The sequence below is a fragment of the Prionailurus bengalensis genome, chromosome A3 (assembly GCF_016509475.1).
Source record: "Prionailurus bengalensis isolate Pbe53 chromosome A3, Fcat_Pben_1.1_paternal_pri, whole genome shotgun sequence".
In the NCBI taxonomy this organism is placed as follows: domain Eukaryota; kingdom Metazoa; phylum Chordata; class Mammalia; order Carnivora; family Felidae; genus Prionailurus; species Prionailurus bengalensis.
In genome coordinates, this window is record NC_057354.1 from 87806984 (window position 1) to 87821116 (window position 14133).

Here is a 14133-nt window from a genome sequence, read left to right on the forward strand (position 1 = left end):
GGCCTGGAAAAATCCAGCTCCAGCCCCATCTGCAACAAAGGAAATGCAGGAACACCTGGAATGACTATTACTTCTTGTGAATTCGTACCCCTGTAAGATGTCCCTGTGGTTAGTGTTAAACTTCTGCTGTTTTTCAAGGAAGTAACTAAACATTCATAGCTATAAAGCCCTTAAACAAAGATATGCTTGTTATGCTTGATATGACAGAAGGGACATTGAGGAAGGAGACCAATCCAGGGAGAACAAAGGGTGGTGACCGTCACAGAGACAAGCACAACGCTTTTGTGCGTTCAGTGAGTATTTATTGAGGACCCGCTGTCTGACAGGCCTGTGCCGGTTGCTGAGGGGGATACAGAGGCACAACAAGCCTCTGGTCCTGAAGAGCCCTTGATCCCATTGGGTCATGTGGGGTAAATATGTTTGAAGGGTTACATGAAAGGACAGAGCAGGAAACACAAAAGGCCAAATGGAAAGCCCCAGAGAACAAGCTGGGTTCAGAGGTTCACAAGGCATCAGGTCGGTGGGGGGGGGGGGGGGGGGGGGGGCGGGTAGGGTGGGTCCAGAGCTGGCAGCGGCGGCCACCTTTCAGATCTGGCCTGTCTCAGGCCACATGCTGGTTGATGGGCTTCTTACAGACCCAGCGATAGGGGGTGTCACAGTGCATGTCATTCCACTTCTGCTCAATATGGACACAGTCTTCTGTCTGCCCATCCTGGTGCCGCCAGTTGTCTGGCTGATTTGTGCCCCAAAACCTGGAAACAAGACGGCTTTATTCCGCCAGACAAAGGAAGTGTCCCTTCCCCCGACTTTGGTATAAGGAGCTGAAGTGACATGGGTCCCTAATCTCCTGGTAGCCGTGGATGGGGACAGAGCTGGGCCCAAGGGTGCCCTAAGGGTGGCTCTGTTGAGGTTGCCTTTAGTTACTGAGGGTCAAGGGATAGGAAGGGTGTCTGAAGCTGTAAGCCCCACCCCAGAATTCACATTCAGATACCTTCTGGTGAAGGCAGGGCCTTCAAAAGTTACAGGATAGGCAACAAACAAAGAACAACAACAACAATAAAAAGGCAGGAAGACCCACTCATAGGCCACTTGCCAGCCCCAGGACCTGTCTTGTTCTGATACCCCTCTGTGGAAGGGTCCACACAAGGACCACAATTATGCACACCCCGCACACATCATACACATCATACATACACACGTATCATACATACATACATACCACACATCACACATACATCACATACACAACCATACATCCACTCTTTATACACACATCACACATACACATATATCATATACAACAGTAACACTTACTGGGCAGGAATACACACACAAGACAAGGACATGCAAAAGTTTCTAGCAGACCTGCTCCAGACTCTGCTTAGGACAGCACCAGATAGTGCTGCACTCACACTCTGCTCCGGAAAGCATTGAATGGTGTCCCGTCCACCCAGCGCCAGAGGCCCTCCTTGCCCCTGTCAGTGAGGCCAATCCAGTGGTAAGAGGTACTCGTGAACTTTACCAGAAATTCCTGCAGAGAAAAGGCAGTGTTTAATCCTATGTGAGGAGCTCATTTTCCCGGCCGTATGGAAAAGGAGTCTAGGCTGTCCTCTCCCTGGTCCTGGGACATGAAGCCCACTCCTCTGCAGGAGCTGAGCCCCTTCCTGCACCTTCCACGGTTTGTCCAGAGTTGAGGGCAGGATCCAGGTGCCCTCAGAGAAAATCCGTCTTCTCCCATGTTGACGTGATGAGTGTGCCTTCACTGGGACAAAGACCAACCATGCAATAAAAAATAGCATGGCCTTTGACAGATATACAAGAACAGCCTCAGAAGAACCACAAAGGATGGGCAGTTCTGTAAGCTGAAATGGACCAAACTCATTATGGTCCTTTGACAAGAACCCTAGTAAATTCTGGTAAGGACCTTTGGCAGATGGGCCACCCAAGGTCCATATTGCCTTTGGTGGTCCTCAAACTTCTGTGTCTGGCTTTCCCAGGAAGCCTGGGTCTCCTGCTCATGGGCCTTCCACAGCCATTGGATTAACTGGTGTTAAACTCGGGACTGACAACTAGAGCAGACGCTGGGGAAGTGAGGAATGGGGAGGGACATATGCTCCCAACACTTTAAGGGAAGTCACCCATGCCATCTCTCTTTGCCCTTCCTCATGGTTGACATCTGTGGGCCTCTGGGTGTCTCCCTCATTCGTCAAGAACATCGAGGTTTGCAGTCAGTGTTTTCACCTCCAGAACAAGGCGCTCGTTGCAACCCAATAAACATCTGCTCCCTGACTGACAGAGGAAACATGCAGGAAACAGCCCAGGCTACTGCAAGAGGAGAAAGGCCAAAGCGCCAAGGTCCCTCATCCCACACCAAGCCCGTCAGCACCACCCCAAGCCTGCAGCTCTGACCTGCTCCTCCTCAGAGGTCACTGAGGCCAGGTGGGCTCCCTGGGACACACAGAACTGCTCAGCCTCATGCCAAGACTTCTTGACGTGAGAAAAGTAATACAAGCTCCCGCTGTAGGCATTCCAGCCTTGCAGGATCAGCTGAAGAAGTTGATCTGGAGCAAAGGTTGGGGAGGAGAGAGAACCAGGGGCTGGATGTGGATGCCCCAGAGCTGCCCTTCCTGACCTCTCCAGGGACTGGCCACCAAGAGTCACAGGCCCACACAGCGCTTGATGCCCAGTGCTTGGGGCAAGACCTGGGAGGCTGCACCCCCAGCCTGATACCCAGTACAACAGAAAGCAGCCCAGGACACCTGGCTCCATCTCTCCAAGGATCTTCAGATAGCTTTGTTACCTAGGCAACACTTTCTTTCCAGACTCCTGCATTCTGGCTCCACTACCCTCTTTCCCCATTCACTGCTATCACCTGACAGTCCTCTGCCTCTCAGTTCCTGCCATCTCCCTAGAAGACTTTACAGCCATCCCGTGGTGTCAGCCATTTCCTTGACTTCATCTCCATCCACTTCAGCTGCCCATACCCCAGACCATACTCAGGACCTGGTCTACCTGACCTCCCAATGTCAAGCTCTAGTAGCTCATTCCATGAGCACAAGCATCTTGTGTTCTCAGCTCTTTCATTCCTCCCCACTATAACGCTCTGCTTTCTAACATCATCTGTACCACAGCTATTTGAAATGGGGCCACAACAGACTCACTTATTCATTCATTTATTCTTTTGTTCAACACCCATGGTTCAGTGTTTTTTAACTTCTGTGAACCAGGGACTGTTATACAAAGACCAGTAAGACATGATTTGTGCCCTCAAGGAACGTACAGTCTAGTAAACAAGACAGATGTAAAAAGGGTGTTGAAGATGCATTCATTGAAAACCATGTGCATGCTAGAATAGAAGCATAAAAGACAGTCTGGTCTATTTCACCTGGGCTGCAAGTGATGCTCTCAGGAAGGACCCGTACATAGGTGAGATTCACTTGAGCTAAGTCTTAAAAGACTGAGGAAGAGTTTGCCAGTTGGTCAGTGCCAAAGAGAGCATCCCAGGCAGGGGGAAAAGTAGACACAAAAAGCATGGAGGTGTGAAACAGCATGGCATGGCCTGATCTGTTCAAGTGCTTGGGATGGTCAGTGCAGAAGGGACAGGAGACAAACTTGGACAGGTTCACCAGCACCATATCATACAAGTCGTATAAAGGAGTTTGGGGTTTTTTCCCCTGTGAGCATAGGGAAGCCCTGAAGTGTTTTAAGAAGGATAGTAGTATGCTCAGATTTGCATTGTAATAATGTCAACCTGGTGACAGTGTGGAGACTAAATAGGAAGAAGCCAATCCTAACCGGGCCAGAGATACCAATTAGAACATAGTTGCAAATGTCTCAGTAATGATGGTGAGTGTGTAAACCAGGGGTTTCAAAGTGTGGTCCCAGACCAGCAGCATCAGCATCATCTGGGAATTGGTAGAAATGTAAATTTCTCATACCCACCCAGACTGGCTGATTCTGAAATTGTTTCTTAACAGTTGGTAGGGTTTTTTTTTTTAATGTTTATTTATTTATTTTTGAGAGAGAAAGAGACAGCACAAGCAGGGGAAGAGCAGAGAGAGAGGGAGACACAGAATCCAAACCATGCTCCAGGCTCTGAGCTGGAGCTCAGACCCATGAACCGTGAGATCACGACCTGAGCCGAAGTCAGATGCTTAACCGGCTGTGCCACCTAGGCATCCCAACAGTTGGTGTCTTAACAAACCCTCTAGGTAATCCTGATGTATTCCAAAACCTGAGAACCAGTAGTCTAAACAGGATTGGCAAATTGCAACCTGCAAGCAACCTCTTTTTATAAATAAAGTTTTATTGGAACACAGCCACATTCTTTATATACATCTTTGGCTGCTTTATTGCTATAGCAGCAGACATGTTGCAATAGAGCCTGTTCATCCAGAAGCCCAAAATATCTACTATTTGGCCCTTTAAGAAAAAGTTAAACTAATGGTTCTCAGTCCTCACTGCCCATTAGAACCATCGAAGGAACTTTTTTAAAAAATTCTAATGCCCACACTGCATCCCAGATCCCCAACCTCTCCAAAAAAAGTCAGAGTTCTGGAGGTGGGTCCCAGGCATCACTATTTGTAAAGCTCCTCAGGTGATCCCAGTGTGGCCCCAAGGTGGAGAAACACGAGTCTATGCTAAAGCAGTAGGTAGACATAGGACAACAGGGGGCATTGGAGGGACATTAAGGAGGGCAGACTTCCAGGCTCTGACAGACCAGGAATCCTCAATGCTGCCTGCCAAGCCCCTCATTTGTCAGCTCTCTTTAGCAGCTGCTCAAACTGTCCCCTCTCCCATCCTTAGCAAGTGACTGCCTACCCTACCTAGGAAGAGGCACCACTAAAGCTTGGCTGCCTCAGTTTCCTATTCCCACATCTGCAAACTTACTGCCACACCTCTTCCTCCTAGCCTCAGAGGTTCAAGTATTTATTGTCCCAACGCTTCAAGGTGAATCCCTCAGCCGTGTATGTCATTCCCAGTCTCTCCCTCCTCCAACCTCCTCCCTCTTTGCTGGCTCCTTTCTCCCATCTTCAGACCAAGCCTATCCTCTTAATCTAGAAAAACCCCCTCAAGGAAGTTCACCAAAATGTTAGCAGTGGGCTCATACAGAAAATATAGAACTTTTCATGGAAAAACAAGTGGTTGTTTTCTCATCATTCTCTTTCTCAATATTTGCCATGTTGTCTATAATTAATATGGAGGTTTTATAATGTAAATATCTATTACGTGTTTTTTTCATCCCTCCCTCCACCATGTCACCCCCTCTCCCCCACAGCCTCCTCTGCTCCTCATCCAAGGTCCTTGAATGGCTTGTGCACTTGAGCTCTCATTCACACCCTGCTGATGGTGGTCTGGCCTCTAGGCCACACACAACTCTCCACTGGAACTTCATTACCAATGACTTCTTAATTGCGCAGTGTCAGCGGGTGCTTATTGGTTATTTCACATGACCTCTCAGGCATTTGCTAGAACTAGCTCCTTCCTTCTTGAAGTTCCCTCCTTCCTTGACTTCCCCAACTGCACATCTCCTGGTTCTATTCCTTCCTCTAAGACTGCCTTTCTAATAGTCTCCTTCAAAAACTCATCTTTTCCTTCTTGCCACCTGAAGGTTGACTTTCTGTTTCTGCCCTCAGCCTTTTTCGCACAAAGCATTTTATTGTATGCAATGCCTCCTGCCTCCACCAACACCCACTGCCACAACCAGAACCAACATAACCACAGCTTCCACATCTGTGTCTGCATCCAGGGCCTGTCACCTACACTCCACACAGCATGCAGATGACAGCCACTTGAATATCCCCAAAGCATCTCAGGCTCAGCATGTCCAAATCTCACTGCCCTTCTCCCTTCTTTTATTCCCTCTCAGTCAGGAGGCCCATCTAGTCAGCCTCTTTGAAGCCCTTCAATAGACCCTCATTTCCTAGAAGATGCAACCCAAACTCAGAAGCCTTCCACATCCAGCTGATATGTCTCCAGGTCTGCCTAAAGATTTTTTAATGTTATTCATTTTGAGAGAGAGAGACAGAGACAGAGAGACAGAGCACGAGCAGGAGAGAGGCAGAGAGAGAGGGAGACACAGAATCCTAAGAAGGCTGCAGGCTCTGAGCTGTCAGCACAGAGCCCAATGTGGGGCTTGAACTTACGAACCTTAAGATCATGACCTGAGCCGAGGTTGGACGCTTAACTGACTGAGCCACCCAGGTGCCCCTAGCATAGTGATTTTCAAAGTGCAATCATCAACCCATTCATGGGAGGCATCAGGGTCTTTTGGTTTTCTGGGGTTTTTTGTTTTTTGTTTTTATAAAAGATTATAGGAGTGCCTGGGTGGCTCAGTTGGTTGAGCACCTAAACTCTTGATTTCAGCTCAGGTCATGATCTCATGGTCATGGGATCAAGCCCCATGTTGGACTCCACACTGAGCATGGAGCCTGCTTAGGATTCTCTCTATATATCCCTCTGCCCTCCCCCACCCATCAAATAAAAAAATAATAGATTATAAAATATCAGAGTGCATCCATGTGTTAAAATGTCTGCTTTTGAAATGTGTGTGTGTGTGTGTGTGTGTGTGTGTGTGTGTATGCATATGTGTGTGAGAGAGAGAGTGAGAGAGAGAGATACACATAATTATACTGGGTCACAATATAAAATTAATTTCAGGCTATGCTTACATTCCAAACAGTTTTAAAGCCACCATCCTGGCCCCTGCCTACTAACCTCTCATCAACTGCCCTCTTGGCTACAGTCCAGTCACAGAACTGCCTGAAGTTTTCTGAACCTCATGGTTTCACATCTTCATGACTATGAACCTGCCACCCTCTTACCCTAATTGTTTGGCAAACACCTATAGTCCTTCAGGGCCCAGTTCAAGGGCCATCTTCTCTGCAAAGCATCTTTTAATCCTTTGTCCTCCAAAAAATTTCTCCACCCTCAGAAGATCCCTTGTCTATATCAGAGGACATCAACCTCAGAAGATCCCTTCTCCCTCCTCTTTGCTCCTCTCCACCCCAGTTCCTAGAGCTGTCCCTTACCTAACACCTCTTGCACCTCTCTGCATGTCTTCTATACATCGTTTGTTTCTGAAGTGTTGTTTTGTCACTCTGGCCAGATGACAAACAACTTGAGAGCAGGGTCAGCTGCCTTATGCCACCTTTACCACTGCCTAGGATTCAGCCCTTCTCCAGCACCCAGCCTCCTTCCTAGGGGGATACGTGCTGAAGTAAGCAAAAGACTGAAGGGACAGAAGACTCTAGCCACCCAAAAGACTATATGTCCCGGCCAAGCCCTCACCTCCCACTTACTTTGTGTCCTCTGTAGCTGCTCCTGGGAACCAAAGGCCACACGGAGTGTCTCCAGGCGACTCTGTTCCTCCTGGATTCTCGTAGTTAGCGTTTTGGTGTCCTGTAGATCCCCTTTTAACCTCTGGATCTCAGCACTGGCCTTCTGCAGATTGCTCTCTAACATCTGGGTCTTGGAATCTAAGGCTGAAGCAGACTTCATTCCTTGTTTTAGGGTCTGTATCTCTCTGCTGGCATTTTTCAAATAACCATTTAACACCTGAATCTTGGAATCTAAGGCATTAGCATTTTCTAGCTCTGTTTTTAATAACTGGATCTGAACATCTGTCTGCTCCAGATGGTGGCTTGCTTCTTGGGTCTGGGCAGTGACAGTCTCTAAATCTCTTTTTAACAAGTGAATCTCATCACCTGCCCTTTTGAAATGATCTCTTAATAACTGGATTTCAGAGCTGGCATTGTCTAAATGGCCTTTCAGAAAAGTCTGGGTCTGGGAGTTTAAAGCATTTGCATTTTGCAGGCTTCCCTTTACCCTCTGGATCTCAGCATTGGCTCCTTCCAAACTGCTTCTTAAAACCTGATTTTGGGCCCTTAAATCATGGACACTATCCAATTGGCCTCTCAAAACATGGATCTGAGCATTAGCATTCTTTAAGCTACTGTTTGCCAGCTGGGCCTGGGCATTTGCCATTTCCAACCCTGCCTTCAAGATCTGAATTTCAGTGTTGGCATTTTCTAAGCCTCCATTCAACATGTGGAGATCAATGCTGGCATTTTCTAAACTGCTTTTTAAGAAACTGTAGGTCTGGGAATTTAAAGTGTTTGCCTTTTCCAGATCTCCTTTTAGCTTCCGGATCTCAGCACTGGCACCTTCCATGGAACTCCTTAACATCTGGGTCTGGAAAGTCAAGGTATTGGCAACCTGTAGAACTCCTTTTACCACCTGGATGTCAGCACTGGCATTTTCCAGATGACCACCGAGCACCTGGATCTGAGAACTGACATTGTCCACTCTACAAGTCAACATCTGCATCTCCATGCTCCAGGTGCTGGAATTCTCCACGTGGCTTTTAAACATCTGGATAGTCTCTTGCCACTCTGCCACCCTGCCAGAGTGCTGGGAATCTGGAGGGAGTAAAGGGAGAAGGTAGCCACAGAGGCCAATTGCATAGGGAAGCATTAATTAAATGGGCCAACCACAGTGTTCTTGAAATTTCTGAGGGAAATGTCTAAGACACAGCGCTGAGTGCTCCTTAAGCTGCCTCCTGCTCACTGTACCCACCCAGACCCTGGGAATGAGCATGCTGAGATTGTGAGCCAAAAATTTAAATAAATAAAGGCCTATTTAGCTGTCCCCCCATGAACTGAGGGGCAGAAGGATTAAAATACTTGCCTATGTAAACTAGCTATCAAGAAGAATCATGCTGGTCAGGCGTGGATTATTTTGCCATTGTAATTGAACTTGAAAGTAACTGATTATATCATTTAGAGCTGCTGAAGCTTAACTCCACTAAAATTTCACTATCAGATGGGTCATTATGAAAAAGAAAATAGGTATGAGTAAAGCCCATGTTTAGTCTTCCACTATATTTGCACACCAAGCACAAAGCCTCTTGATTCATCATTGTTACTTCTTAAAAACTGTGTAGACAACAAACATAGTTTTCTGATCACAAATTCCAGAAACTGAACAACATAGGTACCTGTTGGGTTCAATAGGTACCCGTTCAATCCACAGGGCTATGGTGGAGACCCTCCGGGTGATACTAGACCCTAGAACCTTCTTAACAGGCTGGCACACCCAATGTTAACATCAAGCAAGAGTCCCAACAGAAGTTGAGGATATGGGAGACCTGAGTGAAAGCCCTGATCATTGGGGTGATTCAGGGAACTCACAGCCCCTTTCATCTGCATGGTCTTTCCCACCAGACCCACCTGCAGCTGCCTCTGGTCCTCCTAGCACCCATTGCTCACCTCACAAGCTAAGACCTTATCTCAGACTTTCATGGTCTAAGACTCTTGATTCCAGCCTTCTCTCAGGAATAGAGTGAAGAACCCAATAGGAAGGGACCCTTTCTGGAAGATCCCTGCCCTATGCCTCATGCCCTATCTAGGTAAGTGTATGAGGCCTCAGACACTGTGCTGAGGCAAGGCCAGGTGGGGCCAGGTGGCCTTTGAAAGTGCCTTGTAAAGATAGACAAATACATCAATGGAACAGAATAGAGAATCCAGGGGCGCCTGGGTGGCGCAGTTGGTTAAGCGTCCGACTTCAGCCAGGTCACGATCTCGCGGTCCGTGAGTTCGAGCCCCACGTCAGGCTCTGGGCTGATGGCTCAGAGCCTGGAGACTGTTTCTGATTCTGTGTCTCCCTCTCTCTCTGCCCCTCCCCTGTTCATGCTCTGTCTCTCTCTGTCCCCAAAATAAATAAATGTTGAAAAAAAAATAAAAAAAAAAAAAAAGAGAATCCAGGAGTAGACCCACATACATATATGGATAATTGATTTTCAACAAAGTCACAAAAGTAATTCATGACAATCTTTTCAACAAACAGTGTGGCAACAATTGTCTATCCACACGCAAAATAAAAATTGACTTCATCCTCACACCATTATATAAAACTCAACTCAAAATTGATCATAGGCCTAAATGTAAAGCCAAAAAGTGTGAAATTTCCAGGAGGAAACATAGGAAAACGTCTTTGTGACCTCAGGATAGGTTTCCAATATGAAACCAAAAGTACAATCCATAAAAGAAAAAGAAATTGATAAATTAGACTTTATTAAAATTTAAATCTGGTCAAGAGAACGAAAAGACAAGCCATAAACCAAGAGAAAATATTTGCAAATTACATGACTGATAAAGGACCAAAAAGTACATACTATATGATCAATTTTACATAAAACTCTAGAAAAAGCTAACTAATCTATATTACCACAAGTAGATCAGTGGTTGCCTGGGGAATAAAGGGAGGAGGGGAGAGGGAAGGATGACAAAGGGCACAAGTAAACTTTGGGAGGAGGAATATGCTCATTATCTTGATTGTGGTGATGGTTTCACGGGTATACATGTAAGTCAAAACTTATCTGCTTGTACACTTTCAATATTGTAATTTATTATCTGTCAGTTACATCTCAATAAAGCTGGTTTTTAAAAAGATCATGTCTTTCTGTAAGAGGACTGGAACACATTCAGGGGTCTGGGGACATCAGAGGAGAGGCTTCTCCTAGAGTCTGGGTATTTGAATGCCCCAGCTCCCCCACCCCACCCTGCCCTGTGGCTACTCACTGTAGGGTTCCACAGGTAACTGGCTGGTTGTGTTGTCCTCTCCGGCAATCATGGCGGAAAACTCTTGGAAAGAGGTATATGGCTCCAAAGGAAGTCTTGGCTTCTGTAGAACTGAGACACCCATTCCCGAGGGGTCAGCATAGGCTCTCTGCACTAAGGCTGGGAGAACAGGCTGCCCCACCCCCCGGGGTTCCAGAAGGAGGGAGATGGCACTAAGGACCTCTCAGACTTTCCTCCATGGGCCTCGGCTCTTGGGAGGCTCCCCTTGGACAGGGACCTTGGATGAGTCCCAGGAAAGATCTGGTTCAGGCCTGGGGCCAGAGATAGACTGATTCTTCTGGGAGTAGAGGGTATGCATTTGGTCCCTGTGGGACTTCTATGCAGGAAGATGGAGAGAGTTGGTGGGGGGTCAGGTCACTTAGGAGCTTACCCATAACAAAGAGAACCACCAGCAAGGAGGCAACAGTCACAGCCATAACCGTCAGGGTGGTCTGAACAAGCCTTGGCCTCCTGGGGGCTGCAGGAGCCCCTGCCGCAGAGTCCAGCCCTACAAGCAAGAAGCCAGTGTACAGGAGGAGAATGTGTTGTGTGGGCTGGACAGGATTCGCTCAGTCTCTTGGACTGTCCAATGAGGATAAGAACATTGGCCACACTTATCATGCAGGCGGGAAATAAAGCACTTGGAAGCGTTCACCAGAGCTAACTGGGGGTGTGGTAGCAACACAAAGGTAAAGAGAAGACCACAACCCAAAACCTAGAGGAGGTGCACAGGGCAGAACCCAGCACAGAGAAGGGCAACAAACATGCAGTGTGCATGAAAGAAGAAAGGAGGGAGACAGGGAGGGACAGAGAAGGAGCCTGACCTCTGAGTCCCAGGGCTAGGCTTGCTCTTGAACCCTGACCAGAGCAGGACTCACAGCCCTTTGGGACCACTGCCTCACCCATAACCTGACACAGGTCAGTGCTGGAGCCTCCCTCTGCAGGGTCATAAAGCCCTGCATGGATGTCCTAGGAGTGTGGAGGTGTGGTTAGGGATAAATAGTGTACAGAGAAATCTATTCCAAGGCGGAGAGACACCAATCTGGAGCCCCTGAGGCCTTGTGGGGCCAGCCCAACATGCAGAGATGGGACACAAAACCAGGTCCCTCTGAATTCAGTTTATTCTTTCTATTGACAGGTTGCCATCCCCAAGGAAAAGGGTCTGGGGAGGTTCACACAGACACTAGGGTGTGCGCCAGGCTCTCCATCCTCACCTAACCCACCTTCAGCCCTTGCCTGTTTATTCTGGAGGCTGAGACAGTGAGGAGCCAAGCTCTGGCCTGCCAGGGAGGGGCTGGGAGACAAGCAAGCCAATTCCTAATGAGGACAGGCTCATGCCTCAGTTTTCTCACCTCGGGGCTGCAGGGAGACACTCTGGTTGTCTGTGAAAAAGTGGACCTTGTCACAATTCATATCGTCTTCCTTTATCCTCCAATGCTCCTCCCTGCCGCGGACTCCAACGGGGCTGTCCGGTGGGCCAGTAGGGATAGGAAGCGAAGCTGAGATACCCCAGACTTATATGGCCCTGAGTAGGGCCTGACCATCCTGGAAGCTCTGCCCCCCTCCACTGCTGATTCTGCAGAATCACCCCAGTGGTGTCCTTCCCCTCCAAGCTCCCAGGCGCCAGACTGCCCTGCCCTCCCCTCAAGCCCATCACCCCAACCACCACTTTCCAGCATAGCTCCCAAAGCGAGCCTCAAATACTGTTTCACTGGCCTCCGGAGGGGTACAGGTCCTTCTCAGCTTCATAGAAAAACATCCTTGTTATGGGTGGCTGATTCTTAATCCTAGCCCAGACCCTGGAAAGTAACAGGAAGTCAGGTAAGGGGAGGAGGAGCTGGGTAAGTGCAGCAGGGATTTGCAGGCCAAAGGTAGGGCTGAGGTGACTCTTGCCCACTTAGGACTTCACAACTGGCAGGGGAGGGAAGGGTCTGTAGTAGAATAAAAAGTATATTTGGTGTTGGGGCAACTGGGTGGCTCAGCCAGTTAAGTGTCTGACTTTGGCTCAGGTCAGTATCTGACGGAGCCCTGCACTGAGATGTCAGCTCAGAGACTGCTTCAGGTCCTCTGTTCCCCTCTCTCTGCCCCTCCCCGTGCTCTCACTCTCAAAAATAAATAAACATTTAAAAAATTAAAAAAAAATAAAACTTCAGATCCTCTGTCCCCCTCTCTCTACCCCTCCCCTTTCTCTGCCCCTCCTCCTCTCTGTCCCTGCCCCGCGCTCTCTCTCTCTCAAAAATAAATAAAATAAACATTTTTTTAAAAGTGTATTTGGTCTTTGTCCCAGTTCCTTGGAATTTCCCAAGTGATAGGAGCGTTTTTTATTTTTCATAAAGAGCCCCTTTTGAGCATACTTGAGCTTATGCTAATGAAGTGACTCACGATGGGCCCCTAGATGGTTTCAGGATAGGAACTGATCCCAGAAAAACCAAACTCCCACCTATCCAACCCCACCCAGACTTCCAGGTGGGAGAGGGGGCCTGGAGATTGGGTTACAAAAGATTTGAGGAACTTTCAAGGACTTTCCTCATTAGTGAATACATCCACAAGCCAGAGGGTGTCACATCCTAACTCCACAGGAACAGAGGCTATTGTGCTCTGGACTCTTCTGAGCCTAGCCCTACGTATCTCTCCATATCTCTTCATCTGGCTTTTCATTTGTATCCTTTATTGTAAACTGTAATAGTAAACAGTGATTTCCTGAGTTCTGCGAGTCATTCTAGTGAATTATCAAAGCTAGGGAGGGTCACCGGAGTCCCCCGATTTGCAGTCGGCTGCACAGATGTGTGGGTTGCCCAGAGACTCCACTTGCGGGTGGAATCTGAAGTGGGGGCAATCTTGTGGGACTTAGCCCTTCACCTGTGGGGTCTGTGCCAACTCCAAAAGTCACTGTGAGAATACCAGCTCGATGTCAGAGAATCGGTTGGTATCAGAAAACAGCAAATGGGACCCAACTTGATCCAATTTTGCCCCTCTGGCCGATTGGATCCATGCTCCCTTGAGTCGATTGAGTTTGGGACAAACTAAGAAAGAAACTGATGGATAAGCCAATGTGCAGCTTTGCAGTGAGACTGCAACTTCCCTGCTTCAGGGAGTCCCTGCTGCTTGTGGGCCTGGACTTAGAACACAGAGAAGTGAGACATCCTGGTGGAGCCATGTGAGCCCAAAGTCCCCAGCCCCACAAGGGGGTAAACAGCTGAGCAGAATGAATACTTCCACTGGCTGGTCATCACACCCTTCCCTAAGTCAGTTCTGAGGTTAATGGTGGATGCTTGTTCCTTGGTTCCCCAATACTTCAGATGGTTATAATCTTATCAAAATGGATCACATTTTCTCTAACTCATACCAGTCTAATTACATATTTGTCCTCTATCTCACCAGTAACCCGTTTACAAGATGTCGGTTCTACCTGGCAAATGGCTTGTGCCATCCTTATTGTTGCTTTTTCCTATTTTCACGCTCAGTTTCTACATCCTGTTCCCAAATCCCAGAGTCAGCTTCCCACAGACCCTCT

At 47.9% G+C, this 14133-nt stretch overlaps 1 protein-coding gene across 1 annotated transcript; it reads right to left on the reverse strand.

Annotated features, from left to right (window-relative positions):
- Positions 1-285: 285 nt before the first annotated feature.
- CLEC4F (C-type lectin domain family 4 member F) lies at positions 286-12709 on the reverse strand. The gene is made up of 8 exons (XM_043603612.1): positions 12356-12709; positions 11972-12089; positions 11011-11127; positions 10581-10691; positions 7302-8420; positions 2410-2561; positions 1413-1531; positions 286-752 (listed from the first exon to the last, which is right to left on the reverse strand). Exons 2-8 carry the CDS (start codon positions 12030-12032, stop codon positions 602-604), a joined length of 1830 nt encoding a protein of 609 aa, XP_043459547.1. The 5' UTR covers positions 12033-12089; positions 12356-12709; the 3' UTR covers positions 286-601.
- Between the last annotated feature and the right edge of the window lie 1424 nt (positions 12710-14133).